Source organism: Eleutherodactylus coqui, chromosome 2, assembly GCF_035609145.1.
Source record: "Eleutherodactylus coqui strain aEleCoq1 chromosome 2, aEleCoq1.hap1, whole genome shotgun sequence".
In the NCBI taxonomy this organism is placed as follows: Eukaryota; Metazoa; Chordata; class Amphibia; order Anura; family Eleutherodactylidae; genus Eleutherodactylus; species Eleutherodactylus coqui.
The window spans coordinates 241,393,109-241,417,494 of record NC_089838.1 but is presented as its reverse complement, the minus strand read 5'-3'; the positions used below and the strand labels follow the sequence as shown (position 1 = coordinate 241,417,494).

The 24,386-nt window shown below is 39.7% G+C and overlaps 1 protein-coding gene across 1 annotated transcript in view; it reads right to left on the bottom strand.

The window, feature by feature from the left end:
* The window catches only part of MAP1A (microtubule associated protein 1A), a 32,284-nt gene extending 13,681 nt beyond the window's left edge, over positions 1–18,603 (bottom strand). Inside the window, exons 1-4 of the mRNA XM_066592703.1 lie at positions 18,526–18,603; positions 16,523–16,663; positions 7,476–16,227; positions 2,594–2,826 (exon numbers count right to left, since the gene is read on the bottom strand). Of these exons, the coding sequence (XP_066448800.1) occupies positions 2,594–2,826; positions 7,476–16,077 (8,835 nt within the window). The 5' untranslated portion in view covers positions 16,078–16,227; positions 16,523–16,663; positions 18,526–18,603. The remainder of the gene's footprint in view (positions 1–2,593; positions 2,827–7,475; positions 16,228–16,522; positions 16,664–18,525) is intronic.
* Between the last annotated feature and the right edge of the window lie 5,783 nt (positions 18,604–24,386).

Genomic DNA, 24,386 nt, shown 5'->3' with positions numbered 1-24,386 from the left:
GTGGAGATTAATGTTTTCCTAACATACAACCCAACACCTCCTCCCCTTTTTTTAGATCTGTCTCTTATAAATAAGTTGTATCCTTCAAGCCTTGTATTCCAATCGTGTATCATTCCACCAAGTTTCCGTGATGCCTATGACATCATATTTCTCTTTCTGTGTTAGGAGCTCCAATTCCCTATGTTTGTTTCCCATGCTCTGTGCATTTGTGTAGAAACATTGTAGTTTGTGATCTGTGTCTCTTGCTCCTCTACTTTCCTTCTGAATTTTTTGTCTTTGTTCTTTCTTTCCACTTCTAATATCAAGGTTCTCAAATGTGATAATTAGTCCTCATGCCAACGGCCGTGGCAGACTCCGCTAGCAGAACATCACAGCGGAGTCCGCTACGGTGCCCCCCCAAAACCCTCATACTCACCTCCCAGATCCGTTGGTTTATCCCCGTCCCTCAAGCTGGCGGGCATGCGCAGTACAGCGCATGACGCGTCGGCAGTGCAGGATGACGCGGCCGGTGGTGGGCAATACTTCTACTGTACTCACAGCGGAAGTATAACGTGACGGACGGCTTCCATTGACTACAATGGAAGCCAGCGGGGCGTATTCCTGCGGCAATTAGAGCATGCTGCTGTTTCTTTCGCGCTGTGGAATCCCGCGGTGGGATTCCACAATGAGAACATTGAACTATTAGGTTCAATAGAATCTAATAGCTGCAGCATAATGCCACGGATTTCCGCCGTGTAAAACGCGGCAGAAATCCGGCTGTGGCCATTAGCCCTTAGCTGTATATTTTTACCTGGCCTTTCACTTCCCTTTCCATATTGTTCTAGTTCTAATTAAACAGACCTTCTAAATACTAATTTAAAAATTTTGAATAGTATAGTTTTTAAAATACAGTAATTTGTAGGGAGGGGTTTCTAATATATAGGCCTCTAGAAGTCACTTCAAAACTAAATCAGTCTTTTAAAAATAGGTTTTGGAAAAATTGCCTCTGTACTTATAAGTTTTCTGACATCCCAAAAAATATATGAAGTGTACATATGGTAAATGTCATTTGTTAACTATTTTGTGTGATGTGAGTGTCTGTTTTAGGCCTCCTTCCCACGAACGGATTTCCGCCGCGTAATTCGCGGCGAAAATCCGCTGCGTTGCCCGCTGCTATTAGGTTCTATTGAACCTAATAGCACAATGCTCACGATGCGTAATTCCACCGCGGAATTACGCACCGCGATTTCTCCCGTCCTCACCCGCAGCATGCTCTATTTTCTGCGGGTGAGGACGGGCTGTACGCACTGACGGCTTCCATTGCAGTCAATGGAAGCCGTCCGTTCACGCTATCTCCCGCTGTAACCAGCGGGAGATAGCGTGAAAAAACGCTTTCCCGCCCACCGCCGCGCGTCATCTGACGCCAAATGACGCGGCCGGCCGCGTCACGTGACGCGGCCGGCCGCGTCACGTGACACGCTCGGTGACGCGGCGGTGGTGGGCGGTGACGGGCGGTGACGCGCGGCGGTGGGCGGGGAAGCGATTTCACGCTATCTCCCGCAGGTAAGTATAGGGGCTCTGGGGGGCGCCGTGACGGGCTTCACAGCGGAATATTACGCTGCGGAGCCCGTCACGCTCGTGGGAAGGAGGCCTTAGATGCATTCACGCAGGCAAATTCTCAGGAGTGACTTGCATCACACAGGACATGAACACCGTGTCCGTGTGCTGTGCATTGAGCAGGAGACCTAACATCTGCATGTTCTATTCTCATGCAAGACTCACACAAAAATAGAACATGCTGTAATTTTTCCGTCTTGTAGCGTTGCTGCGAGAGTGAAATCGCCCATGTAAATAGACCCATTGGAAAACCATGTGAATACAGCCTTGCAAACAGAAAAAAATAAAAATTTTAAAAACTAATTTTTCAAACTTTTTTGTAATTTTTTTGTTTTTATAAATAAACCCAAAACACATTAACCAAAATTGACCACTACTATCAAGTACAATGTGTCATGAAAAATCATTCTCAGAATAACTTGGATAAGTAAAAACATTCCAAAGTTATCACCGCATGAAGTGACACATGTCAGATTTTAAAAATGGGGCTTGGTCAAGAAAGCTAAAACTTGCTGAAAGGGTCAAAACAGTTGTCTGTTTCATAAAACGCATTAGAGAATTCTCAGTTAATAGTCTAATTCAATACCCTCATGTGTCTCTAGAGGAGAGTGCATCTTGCTTTCGGGTTGTCCTACAGATTTGAATTGATCACAGGGGTTCTAGAAGTGGAGATCTTGTAATCAGTTTCTCAATAGGGGAACCTTCTAACAAAAAGGGATTTCCAAAGTGGACAGTTCTTCTAAAGTACACTCTTCATTGTACTCAACTGTCTCCATTAGTTCTATAAACTTTGAATGAAGCTGCAGTGAGCATGCTTGACCTCTACTACATTCTTAGAAATGGGGGCTTGGCACCACCACTATAGTGATCTGTAGGCATCCTCCTGGGGGAGCCTACAGTGATCATGCATTTATCTCATATCTAGTGTGTTGAGTGTCATTTGTGGGAAAACTCTTTGAAGGATTTGCACAGACAGTAAATTAAGATTTAAACTTACTTGCAAGTTTTCTCCCCACTGGGACTTTCCTTCTAAAAGTGAATCCAGTACAGCTCGGCTAGGTTCCCCGTTGGCTGTGTCATTTCCACTAACAACATAATATGCGGCTCGAACTCTCTTAAAGAACTCCATATCAGTATTTTTGCCATTGCAATGATTAGGGATATATGCCAAGTCCACATACACTGGTGGTCCAGGAGGAATGGTAGAGCTGGCTTTAGAACTGCTTGTACCTATACAAAACATATGAATGTTATTAAAAAGGAGATAATGAAAGAGTAAACAAACACATAACGTGGAAATTCTTTAAAGAGTACCTGAAGTCCGTTGGCCATTTTTGGCTCCTGCCAGCAGCTGAAGATGGCCCATATAGCAATCTCCAGCTACCATGATGAGCTGAAAATGGCCAACAGAGCACGTGCACTGCAGAATACAAGAGAAGGTACAGTTTAAGTAATATATTTAACCCCTTAAGGACATGGCCTATTTTGGGCTTAAAGACAAGGCAATTTTTTGGAGGGATTTTCATCTCCACTATTCAAAAGTCATAACTTTTTTATTTTTCTGCCAATACGGCCATATGAGGGCTTGTTTTTTGCATGACGAGCTGTCATTTTTATTGGTACCGTTTTCTGGCTACATATAATGCATTGTATAACCTTTATTACAATTTTTGGTAGGGCAGGGAGAAAAAGGATTAGAATACCAAAATTACATTTTTTGTTTTTCCACTTTTAAACAATAAAACCCCTTTTTTTGGAAATTAATTTTTTTTGCATCACTGCATTCAAATTCCCATAACATTTTTTTAATTTTTCCATCAATAAAGCTTTTTGAGGGCTTTTTTTGCATAATGAGCTGTAGTTTTTATTTTTACCATTTATGCAGATATTTGGGCATTTTTGATCATTTTTATTGCATTTTGTGGGAAGCAAAATGAACAAAATAAGCATTTTAGCTCAGTTGTTTTTACGGTCTTTGCCAAAAAAAACAAATAGTGTATTCAATTTATTGTACAGGTTGTTATGGACAAGGCAATACCAAATCTGCAGGTTTTTTTGTATTTTTTTTTTTTTTTTTTTTAAAGATGGGAAAGTTGGGAAAAAGAGTTTTTTTATCACAATTTTTTTACACATATGTTTTACTATCTTTACTTTGTTTACACACTTTTTATGTCCTTGTAGGGGACTTAAACCCATGATCGAATGATCACTATGAAAATACATTGAAGCACAGCTGTAATGCAATGCATTATTGCTAGTAATCATATGCCATGGCAACTCATCAGCCTTCCAAGATGACATCGCAGTGGGCCAATGACATCACAGAGGGAGCACCCTCCTTCATTATACTCTTTATATGCCAGGATGAGCATTAATTGCAACTTATAAGGGGTTAACAGCGAGGATCGGTGTTATCATGGATCCCCACTGTTGCAGCAGGAGGCCAGCTATCAATCATAGCCGACTCCCGCTGCAGAACACATGGGCTCAGCTTCTGAGCCATGCCATGCAGAGGACGTAAGCTTACATAATGTTGCAGCAAGTACCAGTCACCCTGGACATAAACGTACATCATATAGCATTAAAGGGGTAAAATAAGCTTTTCCCATCTCAAAGTGATGGCATATAATTACGTTGTGCCATCGCTTTATGATTGAAGTGGTCTGACATTTGGGACCCCTACAGATCCTGAGAAGAAAGGAGTCACAGCTCTGATTTAGGTGCCATTTGAGAAGTTTATCACATTGACGTGCTTGGTCTCTATAAATGATGACAGTCAACTGTTAACCCCGTTGAATGATTACCCTGAGCTCCGTTCGATCTACAGGAAAAAAAATTACAGTTTTAGACAAACAGAGCTCATTCTCTTTCGAACAGCTATAGCTCCAGTTCTATGGTCTCTACAGACATAAAATGAGACCAAAAACTTGTGCATATAACCAACAGAATGGGAGCTGACTTAACAGCTGTCATAGAGTGAGGGGGGCATGAGGGTGAGCAGGCAGAAGATACCATCTGTGAATATTCTGTCTGTCCCCTTGTCCCAGGGGAGGGGGGACATGGACTTTTGTTCATGTTACCATTTCCACCATTATCAATCAGAAAACATATTTGCTCTTGATTGTCACATGTGAGTTCTCATTTTTCCCAGGAAAGGAGTGAAAATATGAGCACTCCTCTATGCCGTTTAACCCCACAGATGCTACATTCATTGCTGACCGTAGCATCTAATTATTTTTTGCTGAAAAATTTGTAGAAAAAGTTTTTTCCTGTTACGCAAGTCTTTAAATATTGAAAGGAATTACACATAACTGGCATCGCCACATTAATAACAACCCATACTATAAAACATTACACTATTTAAAAAACACAGTAAATTCCATACAAAAATTTTAAAAAATGGCCAAACTACCAGTTTTCAAAAAGTTGTATATACCTCAAAATGGTGCCAATAAAAACTTCGAGTTTTCCTGCAAAAAACAAGCCTCATATAGCTCTGTGGATAAAAAAAATAAAAATGCTCTGGTCTTGGAATATGGTAACACAGGAAAAAAATGAATTCATTATAGGTGTCCGAAATTCTTTTCCTATAAAAATTAGAACGGGTTCCCCAAAATACAAGATTTCATACAGTGACGAAAAATAAAAAAGTTATGACCACTGGAATCCACAGGGGAAAACGATTTATTGGTTCTTAAAGCTAAAATTAATTATGTGACCAAAGGGTAAAAATGGAACCAGTCATGTTCCCACAGCACCATAAACTAGGTTATGGTGCTGTTAGTGGTCATGATAGGGAGCTAGGTGAGCTATTTTTATAATCAACCGTTCCCTGATTCCTGCGGTGCCCTTCACTGAAAATCATGCCAGCAATACAAATCTGACTCTTTTTTCAGTGCCGTGCATGCACTCTCCCATAGACTTGTATGGGAGTATAAAAAATAGCTCACCGGGTTCCCTCTCACATCCCCGAAAAGCACCATAACTTAGTTTATAGTGCTGTGGGGACGTGACAGGTTCCCTTTAAGGCGACTAAGTTCTGCGCCAAATATATTTACATAAGACATAAATTCAAAATCTGCAATAAAAAGTGACATTATACTACATGGTGAATGCCATAAGATAAATGCCAAAAAAACAATGTTGAAATTGCTTCTTCCCATTGCCCCCAGCAAAAAATATAATAAAACGTATTCAATACATTACATGTACCCAAAATTGATTCCTATAAAAACTAGAATTTGTCCTGCAAAATACAAGGTCTCGTACAGCTACACTGATAAAAAAAAAATTTTTAAAGTTATCGTCACTGGAACACAAAAGGGGAAATGATTTACTGGTTCTTAGAGTATAGCTGCAATTTCAGAAAACTTTTGACATGTCATAGAGACATGTCAAAAGTATTGATCAGTGGTGATCCTGCTGTTGAGATCCTTGCTGTACCCCCTTGGCTATGTTCACTCGGTTTCTGCTGCTTCTGGCAGCTGAAAACAGCCTCAAAGAGATGAATAGAAGCTTCCTATACACACTTCTATGAGTCTGTCTTCAGCTACCGGAAGTTTTCTTTAAGTTCGGGTACTCTCACTAAGGGGTTAAAAATGCACTTAATGCGACTAAGTTCTGCACTAAATATATTTACTATCAGGGGCGTAACTATAGGGGATGCGGTTGCACCTGGGCCCAGGAGTCTTGGAGGGCCTAAGGCCTATCTTATCTATATAAGGCGCACAGTACTATGGATAAAGCATTATACTCGGGGGCCCTGTTACAGGTTTTATAGCAGGGCCCATAAGCTTCAAGTTACGCCTCTGATTTACATGAAACATAAATTTAAAATCTGCAATAAAAAAGTGGTTTCCAGGAGGACTTTTCCAATTCTAATGTGACTGTTGGGTTGTATCGAGTTTTGAACTTATTCCCTATCCACAGGTATCTGATCAGTAGGGGTCCGAATGTCCAATCTTAGCCTGTATAAAAGGGCTCTAAGTAAAATAAGTATTTTTTGTGAATAAATATATAAAATTTATATGCAAATACATAAATGTGTAGCTCCACTTCTGAACAATAATTCAAGCTTTGAATCAACATACACTATAATCATGAAGAAACTTTACAAATGTTTTGCTTTACTAGTAGTGATGAGCGAGCATACTTGCTAAGGGCAATTGCCCTTAGCGCGTACCTGCCCACTCGAGAGAAAAGGTTTGGCTGCTGGCGGCGGGCGGGGAGCTGCGGGGGAGAGCGGGGAGGAACGGAGGGGAGATCTCTCTCTCCCTCTCCCCCCCCGCTCCCCCCCCTGCTCACTGCCGCAACTCACCTGTCACCCGCGCCGGCACCCGAACCTTTTCTCTCGAGCGGGCAGGTGCGCGCTAAGGGCAATTGCCCTTAGCAAGTATGCTCGCTCATCACTATTTACTAGTCTTGTACTATTTGTGAGCTATATTGTAAGACATCCACCAAAACTTGGTTGCTGTGAGTAACTTCTCCACTTGTCCTTAGCTTTACTTCCCATTACTCCCTTTGTTTCTTCTTGCACACAGAATTCTTCAGGTGTGCTACTAGATCTAGGCTAAATACACTTGCAACTTACTGCATCCTCCCTTTAGCTCGATTACTGCACAGCGGTTGGCCATATGTAGTGCAAAGGAAAATTACTCAAGTATTTATAGTGTCAATAATGAAAAAGTGTGAAACAACACTTTTTGCCACCTTCTAAGTTCTATTGCTATAGTAACAATACTTTGTAGAAAGAAGCATAAATGTTGCTTTATATATCCAAATATTTTCAACAATGCTTTCATAAGGAAAGCATTGGGATCTGGTTTGCAATCTAGATACAATACATTACATTGTTATAAAATACTATTAAAATGTTTTACCTGTTGATTTGACACCATTCACCAGTTTACCAGAACTACTGCCTTTAGATATATCTTCTTCTCTTGAAGAATGCACTGTACTCCTTGCTTTCAGAGATTTTTCTGCTATATCCTTCTTCATTGTAGCATTTTTTAGAGATTTTTCTGTAGTCTCTCGTGATGTTTGTTTAGACAATGTTGGAGAACGTTTTCCCTTAGGCTCTAGTTTCCTAGCTGGAGAGGTTGATTTTGGTTTACTTAAAGGCTTCCTTACACCCTTAGTTTTGTCCTTTAGATCTTTTTTAAGTACCTTGTCACCTTTTAAAGGATTTAATTCATTAACTAGCATTTCAGGATCTACCATGCAGACATCTGGATGAGGAGGATGAGGATAGGGATCCATCATTGGTGCTGGATGTGGATCATGTCCTTGCCTTGAACTGCTGTGATGTGAATTCCCCATTGCTTTATCTACAGGAAGAAAGTCTGCATCTTCATCAGAGTCCATTGCAGCATCAGCAGTTATAGATGGGCATTCTTCTGTTTCAGGTGGAACATCTGAGTCTGACTGAGATGATCCTGAATCACTGACAGATGTTGGAGGTGTTTCATCAGCTGTGCCACCCTCAACATAACGGTTTTTGACATGATGGGTTCTTCCTTTAACTGATGGATGACCGTCACCCTGTGAAACATCACTGTCCTCTGAAAGGTCAAGGGGGCTAGGATTTATAAAAGATGGCGAAAGTTCCCCTTTCCTGTGCATATATTCTGATGAAGATACTTTGTGCTCATACTCAGTTGATGTTCCCATACATGTCTCAACTTCATGAGAGGCATCTCCATGATCTTCTGACCCTCTAGCTCTCTGTGCATCAGGAAAATAAGGCTGAAATGTGTGCTCCGGAGACATGAAAGTAGAAGGTCGGTTAGGTTTTTCTGTGTCTTCTTCAGAGTATGGTGAAGATTCTCTATCTGAATCTGGAGATGACTTTTCATCTTTTACATCAGAAGAGTAAAACTCTTTGTCAACATATTGTGAGTGTTGGAATAACTCTGGCATATTGTTTACTTCTGTAGGGCCATTTGCTGTTGATGATTCTTCTTGCTGATGGGGTGGAAATGATGTAAGAACATTCGATGGTAAATACACTGCTTCTGCACTTTCGACCTGTGTAACACCCTGATGTACAGTGATGATTTCTTTAACTATATCAGTCTTTGATGAGCAAGAGGTCTTTTTACATTCAACTCTACATGGTAATGTGCAGTCATCCATGTCATAGGAACAAGCAGATTCATGATCATCAGTAACATCTTTTTCATCTAAAGGCTTGGTAGCATCGGCAGGAACAAGAGGTGATACATCCCATAAGTTCCTTACAGCTGGTTCTGCTTCTGCTGCATAACCACTGATCATTTGCGAGTAAAAACCTTCCGCAGTGTCCTTTTTAACTGGTGTACTAGCTTCAGATGATGTTTCTGACACACTTTGAGAGTCATGTTTCTGGAAGTCTGCCTCAGGATTCTGCTCAGCAGAAATCTTAGAATAGAAGGGATCTTCATGAGGACTTAGAGGTGAAAATCTGGTTAAAGATGAACATACTTCAGAAGCTCTTTCAGACACCTCTAAGTACTCATCCTGTCCCTTTACAGAATGTGATATATGGAAATCATCTGTACCTAATTCTTTAGAATCTACAAAGGGTAATGATTTCTGGTGAACCTTGTAGGACTCAGGATGCTCTCCAATTTCTTTTTCTATGGCTGAAAATGCTTCAGAGGAATATTCTGATGCTGAAGCTCTAGCGTCATGTTCTGCCGAACCAGAGAAAGTGTCTTTCTCCTTACCGCTGAGAGTACAAATGTTTAAGTTCTGACTTACATTGTAGACTTCACTGCTGCTTTGTGACTGTTGGTTTTCTGGATGGAAGCAAGTTTCACGTGTATCTTTTGTAGACTCACTTTTTGACAAGAATGGAGAATATGTGTAGTCAGTATCTTCTTTTTCATGCTTATCTTCATGGAAAGTATATTCTGCTCTCCCAAATGAGTCAAGTGCTTGAGTGCCACCTGATGTTTTCATTTCTGTGTGTACATTATAGTGTTTATTGTCTACCTCCTTTACCTCTAATTGAACACCAAAATTAGATAGGTTGTTTCCTTTCTCTTGACTATATGTGTATGTTTCATGTAAGCTACCAGGATCTGCTGGGCATTTAGATTCTTTTTCAGATTTTTCCTTTGCACCTTTTTCTAGTTCACAATCACTTGCATTTTCTTCCAATACTTCTGTCTTCTCATAATAGGAGTCTTTCATCTCAGGAAGTCGGGATTCTGCTTGGGTAATATTTTGACTAGCAGAGCTAATGTTATCTTCATCGTCATCATCATCTTCCTCATCGTTATCGTCATCCTCATCATCATAATCATCATCATGATGTGCATGAAGGTAGGTAGATTTTTCATGATATGCATGCTCCACTGAATCTGTTTTAGATGAGAGATCCGCGCCAAGTGAGAAGACATTACACTCTTTTCCTGTTTCTGATTTTTGATATGGCTCTTCCATCTGTGATTTTTCAGTTTCTTCAGCAGATAAACTACTTATCCTTTTACTGCTATCTGAACTTGCTAAGAAATGTTCCTGCCTTTCTGTATATTCAAAAATGGCACTGTCTCCTTTTTCTTTTGGAGATGCTGGTGAAGAGAGTTCCTTCTCTGTTGAGGTATACAAATGAGATTCCTCTTCTTTTGAAGATATTTGACCATATAATTCCTGTTTGGATGTATCTGTAGCTAAAGTTGGTATCTCTGTTTTCTCTTTCTGTAGATAACTAGCACTACTGGGTTCTACCTCTTCCATGATATGTTCAACTCCAGAAGCAATCTTCTCATATATATCAGCATATTGAAAAGACTTGTCATTTGGATATGGCGTTGGCTCTCTTTCTTCTACTTTTTCTTTTTTTGTTAAACTATATGAGTCCTTTTCTTGGGAATACATTTCAAATGGGCTACAAGATGATTTTAAGCCAGTATCCAGTAGAATGGGAGAACCTTTTTTGTCCCGTTTAGAGAAAAAATCTTCTTTAGGTTCATCCCTATATTCTCCAAAATGAAAGTCCATGTTGTCTTTAGACCCAGAAGTCTCTTTATATGATGTTTCAACATATTCATGCTTGTTATCTTCTTTACAATAATCATAGTCTTTGTATTCCTGCTTGGCTTGTTCTTGATATGTACAGATATCTGCAGATGGTTGCTTTGGTGCTTTTTCTTTTACATCATGATTCTCAACCTCCTGAAATCCATACACTGTTTTTACGGATTCCATCACTTCAGGTTGTTCGGATTTTTCAAATGCATCAATCATTTCTTCCCCAAGTTGAAGATCACATTTTTTGTCCATGGCGTCTCTTTGATAGGAAGAAACTGGTAGGTCATGAGCAGTCTGTGCATACGGATATTCTTCATCACCATCATCTTCTTCTGATTCATGCTCTTCAAAAGCTTTTTCTATTGGCTTTGATTTTACTTGTACGCATTCTTTATCACTATCCTGGAACATTGTGGGCACGCTACCTCTATCTTGCTGTGTTACTAGTGTATCAGATGAAGACGTTGTCACGTAAGGAAATCTGTCTAAAATATTTGCATCTTCAGAATGATATGAAGCTTCTATTTGTGAAACAGACTCTTGAAGTTGAACTTTACTTTCACTTGTAATATTTGGTAACTCTTGTGAACGCTTCTCTTCTTGAAAATGTGCATATTCTGCATCTAATATATCTCTTTCTGATTTATTAGATGTTTCTTGGTTTGCTACATCTAAATTCAAAGAAGGCGGCCCTTTCGACTGTTCATCCCAATCAGGTGTATCATCCAGAAATGTGCTCTCTCCTTCTTCAGTATAACGTAGTTTGTAGCTTTCTTTTGGTATGTACTGAGATTCTTCTTGTTTTTCTCTAAAGCCTTCTTCTGTAAACCACACTCTCTTTTCAGAGGTCATCTGTTTCATATAAATGTTTTCAGTCTCATAGGACTTTTCATCATCAATGTAATTATCATCATATGTGCCTTTTTTGGATATATCTGAGGCTTCTTTCTTTTCTAAGACATTTTCTGATGATTTCACATAGCCAAGAGAAAATTCAGTATGCTGGAAATCCTTGTATGGCTCCCTGCTTTCTGTAGTAGCTATTTCAATTGGATCACCTTTGAGTGGGCTATGATCTGCAAATGAAAATGACTCTGAGTCATCAGGGCTTGAAGAGGAAATGACAAGAGATTTTTCTTCTTTTTGCTGGACCTGACCATCAAAGTGATATGAATGTGTCTTTGCCACCAATGACTCTGTTGGTAGGACTTCTGAAAATGTTTGTTTATCTTCTCTAGATTTAGGTGTAATGAAGGATTGAGCGCTATCTTGGAAATTTGTATCAATTGCCTGCAGATGTTTTTCATTCCCACCAAAGCTTTCCTTCATAGACAGTAAAGGATCTACACATTCTGCTGATATTTCATCAGATGAACATTTCATTTCTCCTTTTTGAATCTGATCTTTCAACTGAAAAGGACTTTCATCATCTAAAAATGTTTCCCTTGTGGGGCTTCCTTGATATGTTTCATTTACTATTGGACTTTGTTCTATCAAAGACATTTGTAACGATGTATCATCTTCTTTCCCTTGTTCAGTAAAAGAAAGTGACTTTGCATCTCCCAGGAAAATGTCTTGTCTAGAGCTCTCAGTTGATGAATCATCTTTTACAGGACTCTGCTCTATGTCTTCAGAATCGTCACCATACACTGCTGACAATGGTTCAGGTGATGCTAACTGCACTGGGTGAACATTCGTTTCTTTGTAGGTGGGTAATAAGTTTTCATGTGAGACTTCCTTGGATAAAACTAAATCTTCAAGTTGCATATATGGTTCTGAACCCATTGAAAGCATTGCATCCTTAGATAAATCACTTGTTTCATTGTCTATATATCTGTCTTCATTGTCAATATTTCCCTCAGGAATACTTTCTCCCCTGGTTTCCATCATTTCTTTGGTCACTGATGAGCCTTTCACAAAATCTTCACTATCTAGGTCACAGGTATATGACACCCCTTTATTTAGCAAGCTTTCAACATCAGAATCATGTGTTAAAGTTCCAGAAGGTATTTCTTTTTGTGTGACTGGTTTATCCAGGTGCTCTCTGCTTTCTGCAGCTGACTCACATGATACTTGTACTTTATCATTACTTTCATTTTTAAGTATATCTGCGGCTTCAAAGAGTTCAGCTTGTGTAGTATCAGATCTGTCATCTATAGGGGATTGGTGAGATGGTGTGTGTCCTGTGCTTGTAGGGCCCGACTGAGTTGGGGATGCCATTTTTACAGTGCTGTCATCAGGACTTAAGCATCTTTCCTCAATTTCTCCAAAGCTTGAATCAATTTTGTCCATATCACCACCAGAAATAGCAGGAGAAATCCTCAGATCTGTACTATAAGCATATTGCATATCACTACCTTCATGTTCTGGAAATAAAAGAGGACTATAATGTTTTCTATCAGATGTCTCAATATTTGTTGTCTCATCCTCAAGTTCTTCATCCAGTACATGACCACTTAGATGGTCTTTTGTAGCAGCCATCAGAGATTGGAAATCTTCTGGTGGAGGGGATTTAAAACACTTATCTTCTTCTAGAGAGGATGTAGGTGATATGGTGCCAGCAGATGGCAAGTATTCTATACCTTGGGTGGCCTCAGTGTGAGAAGATGGAATACTGTTTGCAGTATCAAGTAGTAATGAACTTTTCCCAGTCTCTTCGGTTTTTGGTGCAGTGATAGAAGCCACAGACTGATCTTCTGCAACAGATGTAGCAAAAGAAGATAATTTGTCACACTCAGTTATAGATGTTGCTGAGGAAACGTGTTCCTCCTCTGCAAGAGGAGCAGCAACAATGTTTGTAGAATAACCTACTATATCTGATTCTTGTATAACATAACCTTTTGTAGGTACTTCAGAAGATGAAACTGCTTTGATTCCATGTATTGCCTCAAATGATCCAGGATGGTCTGGGACAGAAATGTCATAACTGCCTACATCATACTGTAAATGAGGAATTCTTTCTTCCTGTTCATCATGTATTTCCTCATCAGAAATGGTTTGTTCTGTCTCTGAGTAACCTGGCATTGTTTCATCTTGGATATATGATATTTGTTCTGCAGCAGTTCCAGATGACACAGGGACACCAGTGAAGTATGAGCCCTCCTTTGCCACATTTTTGCCACATATGTTTATATTTGTATCAGCTTCTTTCTGCAATGACATTGTAAAATCACAGGATATATTTTCTTCCTGTTCATTCAAGTTGCCTGCGTATTCATCAGCCTTATACTTCAGATCATCTCTAGGTTCTTCTGAAAATTCTTCCATTTCTTCTACATCTGCTTTCTCCACAACATCTATATTTTGCTCTGCTTCTTTGTCATCTGCTTTTCTACATATAAGGCCATCTTCGAATTGTGCAACTATTTCTTCTTTTTGTTTTCTATCTAATATTCCCTTTTCATCCAATTCATTTTCTTTATCTTCATCTACCTCTAAGTCTTGAATGTCTAAGGTCGGCATTGATTCAAATTTGTTTCTGCTAGATACTCTGTCAACATCTGGGGTACTTTCTTCTTCTGTATTCATTTCTTCCTCAAATTCTGCCATCTCCGCAGGTTCCTCCATTGCTGCACCTTCATCAACCATTTCAGCTGTTTCATCTGCCTGATATATAAGTTTCTCTTCATGTTGTGAGTCTCCCTCTACATCAGTGGTTGTTATACCTTCATCTGGGGATTCAAGAGGACTTTTCTTATCTGAAGTTAATTCATCTATCACGATTTCGTCTTTGAACTGGTTTTGAATCCTTAACATATCTGACGGTCTATTTTCAATATACTCTTGTTCTAAACGAGTGGCGTCATCTTTCTTTGTAGTAGATTGTTCTAGGTTATCTTCATACTTCAGCTCCTCAAAGTCTTTGGTTAAATCCTCAGGAGATGACATAACTGATCTCTGTTCTGCCATATCAGCCATTGGTGGTAATTTTCCCATATGTACTTGTTGTATATGACTTATTTTTTGTTCAGCTGTTACATCTTTTTCAGGTTTAATTTTAACTTTTTCAGTTCGGATTTTTCCAGGAAGTTTTGCTTTATGCAGTGTTTTTCTCACTTCAGGAGTAAATGGCCGTAAGTCAGGTTTTAGTAGTTTCTTAGCTTCAGGTTTAATTTCCTTTTTCTTCTCTTCCTTTTTGACATCTTTCTTTTCTTCCTTTTTGATATTTTCTTTCTTTATATCTATTTTTTCTTTCTTTATTTCCTTCTTTTCTTTATCTTTCTTTTCATCAAGTTTAGAAATCTTATCTTTGATGAATTTTTTACCTGACTTTTCTTTCAGTAGTTTCCTTTTTTCTAATTTTGCTGAATCAATTGCTTCTGTTTTTACCTTTTCAGTTTTTAACGGTTTCTCAATATGTTTGTCTGTTGCTTCCTTAATTTTTTTCTCTGGTTTTGCCTCTTTTGCCATCTCTAGTTTAACATCTTTAGCCAGTTCTTCAGAAATATCTTCTCTTTTGCCTGGCTTACCTATGCTTGGTCGCGTAGAGGACTTCAGACTTTCCTTGCTGTCAGCCCTTTGTTTTATTTTTGTGTGCTTAGCAGTAGATGATTGACCACCACTGGATATATCTTTTTGTGTTGCTACTGGGTATCTCAGGAAATCTAAATGTTTCAGCTTTTCTAAACCTTCTAGAATTTTATTTTGTGGAGCATTTCCGGGAAACAAAACACGTACTATTTTTTCTGTTGGGCTAGCTGGGAGCCAAACCACAAGGGCAGTGATAGATGTGAGATATGGTACTGAAATTTCACCCTCTTTTCCATTTGCTAGAATAATACCAGTTTTTGCTTTGCTGTTTCCAGCCCATTTCTGCATCAGAAACTGCATTTCTTTGCTGTCCTTTACTGGGTTGAGGACATACATATCCAACCTACCAACACCCATTTTGTGAAACAATGTTATGGGCTCTATTGTGTTACTAACTACCCTGTATAAAGGTTCAGATTTAATTCCTAGTTTATTTAAGTACTGGAGTGTCAAACAAGCTTCTTCAATACTTCTTTTAACCTTCATACTGGACTCAGGCATTTTGAGTTTATCTGGAACATTAAAAAATACTACCCCCAGTTCTGGGGATATTAAGTTCTTCATCCAGTCACTATAAGCAGTGGAGCCCTGAGATTGTTCTTCATCTTGCTCAGCTATTTTTCTTTGAAGAAGTCCATTTATTCCAGGCAGATTATCAGCTCCAATATGTGTGAGCAATATAGAATCAATTCTATCCAAATGCCGAACCAACTTCCAGAAACAAGATTTTCTCTCTGAGCCCCCATCCACCAGGATATTAAATCCATTAACAGCAAAAAGGGCAGAATCTCCCCTTCCTCCAGGGAAAATGTAACAACATGGCTTTGACAACTTCAAAAATCCACCTGAATTTGGTGGTTCCAGGAGATCAAAGGGAGAAGGAACATCAACTGTTTCTGACACATAGTCTGCAAATTCTGAAACCCCATCCATGGCAGGTAAGACTAGCTCAGGATTAAGTCTCCAATTTATGATATCCTGGAAACTGGAATGTCCAAGGTTGCACCAATCCCCTTCTTCCAAGCAAGAAACTGTTAAAGAAGCTTTAATTTCTGGATCAGTGTTACTGAAGAGCTGGCACACCTGCAGTGATACATATACAATAAAAACAATTAGCCATATAATCGTGAATTGCATACATTAGACTCATAATCATTTAAGTCACATCAAGATATGTTAGTAATCAACAACAACATACATAAAGTATTTATTATGGCTGAGTTTTTTCCTGCTTTGACATAGAATTTTCATTTTGACATATAAATATAGGTGGGCTATAGTATAACATTTTAATAAAAATAAAAAGGCTTATAGTAAGCAACAATGTTGTGTATATAACATTCAATATTTACGTTGGTGAGAACTGTTCCGTACTTACCTCTGGGTCACTGAACACCTCTCCAAGTCTCTGTAATGGAAAGGTACCACTTTGCAGAATTAGGTCTCCTTCCTGATCAGAGCACTGGCCACTCAGAATAAGAAGCTTGTAAGCAGAAGGATCTGTGATCAAGGACCGTACCTAGTAGTAAAGTTAGAAACTCTTTTAGCCAAATAATATAGTAAGAAAAAATATAGTAATGATACTAACAAAAGCAGTCACAATATTGGAGATTGAAATGTACTAAAATGTAAGTATAATGAATCCCATTTAATATTATTGATTGATGGGACTGCAGAACTTGCCAATGGATAAGAAAAACATAAAAAGTACAAAAATCGATTAAGGAAGTGCAGTGCCACAGTAGATCTTTTAGAGCTTACACTCCTTTTAAGCTGCTTACAAAAGGAGTTAAGGTGCCCATACACATTAGATAGAAGTAGGCTGATAATTGAAAAACCATTGAATGAACTGACTGATGAATAATGATTTAGCTGATGCAGCCATACACATTTTAATCAATATTAAAGGATATAGTTATTAACTGACCACACATGTCCAATATCACTAGATAAACAATCTTTCTGTGGATGGTCTTTCAAGGAAAGATCATTCATGGTTAAAAGATCATACATAGGGATGTAAGATCGTTTGTCGGACAATGAAAGCAAAATTTCAAATCTGGCCAATGTCTTTCCAAATCGTAATGGTCTATCATCGGTCAGATGCTGTTGATAAATTTGACTTGTAGAATGATTGCTTTGGTTGAAATTGTCAGCTTTCATCAACTTTAGCCTAATGTAAATGGGCATCCTTAACGTGCCCATATGCATTAGATTAACGTAGTTCAAACCTGCTGCTCTTGGTAGGACCATATATCTATATAATGTACATGAGAAAATCCTGACTCTTCTGACTGCAGATGTTGGTGAAAAGACGGATCAGATTTTTTGCTCTCATGGGAGATAAGAAGCCAGCAGAAGGAGTTTGACAGGTGCTTATTACCTCTGCTCATTGAGAGGATATACAAACTCAACCAGGCCAATTATGTATGTGTCTTGGCTGGCTCAGCTGACAGCTATCTAAGGTATATGGCCATCTATAAAACAAGCTCTTTTACAGATCTCAAATTCTGCAATTCTTCTCCTTCAGGTCAAAGTCATAAAGAAGAAAGATCCAAATATACTAAAAAGTTTCCTTGGGTATATCACCATCAGACAGGCAATAGTTTCATCAAAAACATATCCAAGCATTCCCTGCGCTAATCATCATTGTGGGCATGCAATGGATCAGATGGGACTGGTAACAAAAAAAACGAGTTCTTTCTAATATCTACATTAGATAATAATTATACAGCAAAATGCCTTCATTTTTTCATGTTGCACATTTTAAGAGGGTATCCCCATCCTTGGAATCATATTTCAATGTATTCAAAATCCAAAAATAATGCACTCACCCATAAGTTGTTTATTTCCAAAATGCTCCGTTCTCCAGATATTGCAGATATTTATTCCTCTGTCCTCTAGTTATTTACTGCTCTTTCCAGGGAAACCAACCAAGTCTTCTATGAAATGAAATGGTGTAGGAGGCTGACGCTTTCATACATCTTTCATCTATATTTGGTGACCTGGATCTCAGGAGTACATGCGTACTAACTTTCAGCCCGGCCATGAACTACTGTTGTGCTCTGCAATTACTTTCCATAGAAGAGGTGGTCTGTTTCCTTGGCATTGAACAAAAACTAACCAGAGGGCAGAGGAATCAGTAACTGTAATATCTGGAGGACGGAGCACTTGGAAAAAAACATCTTATGGGTGAGGTAATTGTTTTGCGATTTTAAACACATTGTTGTAGCATTCCTGAGATGGGAATACTCCTTCAAGCAGAAAATGGAGAAAGATGCTCGAATGTGTAGTAGCTTCACAATTGGTTACAGACTTGTTTTGTACCTTAACTTCATTTCAGAAGTGGACATTCCCATTCTTGTAACTTTTAAACAATACCTCATAAACAATGCTGTCTGCGTTGGGATTCACCAAGATCACCGTCTCTAGAACATCACTTTGATGCTGCAAAGTTCTTTGGCCTATGGAAAGAAAATAATGTATTACGTTTTAAATGGCACACAAACTGTAAATTAATCCTTAGTATATGTTTGTCTAAAAGATAATTTGGTTTCATTCATGCATTTAACCTCCCCTTGGAACCCTGTTGGAAATTAAGCCCTTTTGTGTAATGTTGACTTGAAGAAAACAGTCATTCAAGTAAAAGTAACAAAAGCATTTTTTATTCATTTTACTCCCAAATCAGATTGTAATTTTCCTCCCACACAACACTTGTATTCAGTAAATGTAAGATATTATCTTCGCAGCTGTAAGTGCTTCAGGAATTTACATATGTATAATGGCTACACTAAAAAATCTCAATACTCAGTTTTTAGGTTCCAAAATAAAATTTTGACAAAAATGTCTCAAATTGTTTTGCAATTGAACATGTAAATATGTTTGCACATATAAAACAGGTAAATTTTTTTTCTTAACATTCATTTGATGTTTCGTTTGTAGGGGAAAAAAAAATTAAAAATGTGATTCTTTGTTGGATCCTGTTAATTTTTATGGTCATGGCCATCCTTTGCTCCTGTAAGCTACAATCACACGTGCTGTTTTTGTGGAAGTTTTTTTGAGCCCAACATAGGATTGGATACAAAAAAGGAGAAGTATCGGCCTTTCCTTTTATACTTGTCCTTCTTCTGAATCTAATTCTTTGGCTCGATAAGCTGCTTAACAATTGCCACACAAAACTGCTGCACATGTGGGATTCCAGTCTTAAAAGTCTCTGTTGGTTGCTACTAGGATCAGTCGACACTTTGCTGACATGCAGCTTGAACACCACAGATAAAGTCCTGCAATGCAATTATGGAACATAATTTGTGTATAACTCCATTAAATTTCTTGACTGACTAGTGTACAAATATCACCAAAGAAATATCAGTAACTGCAAAGAGAAATAAGCTCAGAAGTTTGCTGAATTCCTATTACAACTCTACAACAATAGGTTACCAGATCTGGTGTACAGAGTTTTCTATACGCATTACGTTAAGGTTGGCCAAGCAGGTTAATTTTGGCAGGATTGGATGACCATCTAATCTGTATAAGGGTTTCCTGACTTTCCCTCGATGGCAGATGTCAAGGACTATTGGATTTCAACATGCCTGATACTTCAGTTCTTGAGGAGATAAACCACCAGCACATTGATCAATGGCTGAGGGTCCTTTTACAACTGCCAATTCTCTATGTTTATAGTGAGCACCAATCGAAATACAGCATGTTGGTTAATGCTTGTTAGATGCTGTTTACATTCGGAAGAGGAGTGGCATGATGGGGATAAGCTATCAATAATACAATCATGCATTCCTAGAAAGACAGTATTTCTTGGCAACACAGTCCCCTGTTCACACAAGGGGACGACCATTAATATGCTGGGAGCCTTCCTGGAGCATACATCAAATGGGTTACAAAAGCGCAGAGTGAACATAGAGCATATGCCCGAAAAAAGCACTTGCTTCCATAACAGCTGAATGGGTACAATTATATTTTGCTCTTGCTTCACTATTTCATTTCCAAACTACATGTTTAGACTAAGTTCCTCATACCTACTGTACACTCAGTGGTCCACTATTTCAATATGACCAAACTGGCTACACATCATCAATAACTATCTTCTCTTCTTATTTTAACTTTAAATGACCACAAATTAGTGGAATAGTCAACCTGTGTAAATTACATTTCTTTTATATACAGAGATACTGTCATTTTTCTATTCAGTACTCTTCTGCTGCAGTGACCATTTTTGTGTAACCAGGTGTAATTTTTTGCTTAGGATTCACTTCTTAGAGATTTGCTGATAGTCTCTACAAACACATATACACTTACTAAATCACTGACCAATACATAGAGGCAAAATTAACTTTTATCATAAATGAGTCTCAAATGGTCAATACAAATCAACGCAAACTGTCAATCTGACAAATATGTGAAAAACAAAAGCGTTGCTGAAGAATTAACTCATAGCAATTGATCTTGCCTTTCTTTATTTTTTCTTTTACTGGAAAGACCAGCAAAATGTAGCAGGGAGGGCAGCTTAAAGGGGTGGTCTCGCGAAACCAAGTGGGGTTATACACTTCCGTATGGCCATATTAATGCACTTTGTAATGTACATCGTGCATTAAATATGAGCCATACAGAAGTTATTCCACTTACCTGCTCCGTTGCTAGCGTCCTCGTCTCCATGGTTCCGTCTAAATTCGCTGGCAGCTTGCTTTTTTAGACGCGCTTGCGCAGTCCGGTCTTCTCCTTTCAGCACGAGCCGCTTCAGTGTGCTCCCCGCTACAGCTCTTCTGCGCATGCGCAGACGAGCTGTCACTGCTCGGGAGCGCGCTGGAGCGGCCATTCTGTACCTTCCTCTGTTAGAGGAAGGTGCAGAAACTGGAGCTGCCCAGCGGAGAAGCCCAGCCCAGCCCAGCAGAGAAGCCCAGCCCAGCCCAGCCCAGCAGCCCCGAGAAGCCGCCCAGGTAAGTGATGGGTCGGGGGGTGATCTTGACTAACAGGTGAAGGTCCCGGGCCACAGCGGTAGGCCCCGGAGCCCAGCGCTGGGCTCCGGAACCTAGCGCTAGGCTCCGGAACCTAGCGCTGGGCTCCGGAACCTAGCGCTGGGCTCCGGAACCTAGCGCTAGGCTCCGGAACCTAGCGCTGGGCTCCGGAACCTAGCGCTGGGCTCCGGGGCCTTCACCTGGGCTCCGGGGCCTAGCGCTGGGCTCCGGGGCCTTCGTCTGTTGTCAGAGTCTAGCGCTGGGGAGCCGGGAGCGTAGCGCTGGGGAGCCGGGAGCGTAGCGCTGGGGAGCCGGGAGCGTAGCGCTGGGGAGCCGGGGCGGTAGCGCTGGGGAGCCGGGAGCGTAGCGCTGGGGAGCCGGGAACGTAGCGCTGGGGAGCCGGCGGCTAGCGCAGGTTACCTGCTGCCTGGCGGTGGGTGACTGGTCGGCGGCTGCGGTGGGTCCGGTCGGCGGCTGCGGGGCGTCTGGTTGCCATGGAGACACAGCTGGCAGCGTCTCGGGAGCGCGCACGTCGGGCTGCAGCAAGCGAAGGGAAAAGAGCCGGTGGCCATCTTGGGGAAACTTTTATAAGTTGCTGAAACGCTGGAACGGTAAGTACGAACCAGCTAGAAAAGTCATTTACAGGGGGCTTAGTTATGTATGCTTAATTAGGGGGACTGGGCAAAAAAAAAATTCACTGCTTCCTCGAGACATCTCCTTTAAGGCCTCTTTCACATGGGCTACAAAATCACAAGATTTTGTAGTGATGCGACATAGCTACAAAACTCATGTATGTGAAGCCCATGCTTTCCAATGGGTTCTTTCACATTAGCAATGTTTTGTAGCCTGAAAGAAGCCATTGGAAACCATGGACTTCACATACATGTGTTTTGTAGCAAGTGTGAAAGAGGCCTAAAAATGGTTTTATTTGCCCCTGGTAATGACCAACAAGGAGCACGTTGATCAGCGCTTGTTAATAATAATTACATGGGAAGATTTTTGTAAGTACAAGGGCAAATGATCATTACATCATTTGTCCCCATACAGATTGCATTCGTCTGCAGCACATCGTCCAGTTTACAAGGGAAAATATGGTGCTGACCAGGGAGCATTAACCTCTTAAGAACCAAGCCGTTTAGTACCTTTAGGACCAGACACTTTTTAGGTATTTTAACCACGTGGCAGTTTTACTGCCATATTTTCCTTCCTTCAGCTACCAAAATTATTTTTGCTGCATTTTTGTTTTTTGTGACATATAGGGCGATTTTTTAAATATCTTTTTCACTGACTTTTTTTTCCATTTTTTAGTTTTATTGGGGGTAAAATGCTAAAAAAAAGATTTTTTTAACATTTATAGTTTTTTTGTTTTTTTTAAATGTAGTATATTTATGCTAAAATAAAGTACAGGAACGGGTTCCTCTATTCGTTTTTGATGTTTTGATATGTAATATATATGGTTTTCGTTTACAGGGCACATACGGCGACGGTTTTGGGTTATTTTCTTTCTTATGTATATATTGTTGTATTCTGTAATTTTTATTTACTTATTTATGTAATTATGTTTTTTACTATCTATGTGCCTGATAATGTCATATAAGACCCCTGAGAGACACTCGCTTTTCTTTTTATTTGACACTTTTCTACTGTAGCTGGGACAACCATAGAAGCCCCAGTTACAGGAGAAAACAACCCCTGCAGTGACATTAGTCACTGGCAGAGCTGGCCAGGGTCTAGTATGACCCTCCAGCTCTGCTGTAGCAGGGAACCCCCGGCGATCACTGTGTATCTTTCACTTTCTAGTACACAGTGCTCAATAAGTGCTGTGTACTCTGCAAAGGAAAAGGCAGGAAGGGTTAAAAAACCCTCCTTGCCTCTTATTGATTGCAGAGACAAGAGGCTTAAAGCGCCGCCATATTTTACTATCGGCGGGATTTTAAGCCCAGGATCAGGTGCTGTATATTTACCGCACCTGGTCCTTAATGAGTTAAAAGATCCAATAAGTAAAAGAATGAGCAGTTGCTTGTTCGTCCGCTGATTGCGGGCATATTCAGATGGGGCAGTGATCTGGCAAATAAACGTTCATACGTGTTCTTGCCTGATCATCGATCGGTGTAGAAGAGCCTTTAAGGCTCATGTCCACGAGCAGATTTAATTTGCAGATTCTGCGCGGGGCATCCGCAAATCAATCTGCCCATAGAGATGCATGGGCATTTGCAAATTAATTAAAACATGCAGATTTGATTTGCGGACCTTTCGGTTCGGAAAACACATTGCAAAATGCTCAATTTTTCTGCGGATCCCACGCTGGCTGACACTGCAGATACCACATGAAATTTTTAAAAAAGAAAAGTACTGCACATGCAGGTGGCGCGCCAGTATGCATCCGACATGCAGAAGAAAGGAGATCTGGCCTGGATGGATAAGACCCGCACCGCATCCGGACAGGTAAGAAAATGTCCATGGGTGCGGGCAGAGTAGGATCCCGCTGCGGTCTCCCATGGACATGAGGCCAAAGACTTACATAATGAAAAACTGTGCTGTTGGGTTGCTTAAGATCGGCAGCAGTGCCATTAAAGGTGATAATGTGACATCCTGAAGATAACTAGGCTTTGAAATGCGTAAGTTCACAGCTGTTATGGGAGTTTACGAGCCCATCTAATTCATATGTAATCACTGTGTCTAGGTCTCCAGGGGTTAAACTCTGTGGCAGACTTAAGATATTAAGCGAGTCCTGGCTGACTATTCATAAAGCACAATGACTGTCCCCCCTGCTATGTTTTTCTTGTCTTTCAGATTAAGTAGATAATAAAAAAGAGAAGCTCGGTTATTATTTGGCACAATGATATATCACTGACTATTATAGTAACACTTTTTTCACATGTTTTACTGAGTTTAAATTATACTAAAAGTTAAGGCTTAGATTACTTATTTTGTTGAGTCATTTTTTAATTAACTAGAAACATTTTTATAAGAAACAGTTTTACTATTAAGTTTTCTGAAAAGCTAATTTAAAATGGCAATGTGGCCTCATTTCCTGTTGTTAAAGTTAAAAAAAAGGTCACTGCAACTGAAAAGTATAAATGGCAATATTTCTTTAAATTAAATTTTTTTTTAATAAACTATAACTGAATTTCTAGAAAATTGTCACTTTGACGTTTTGGGTGGAAATCACCTTTAATGTGCCATACCCTAATTAAGCATAGTTTCTATTCCATATTGTGTCCTTCCTACATACTTAAAGGAGATGTCCCGCGCCGAAACGGGTTTTTTTTTTTT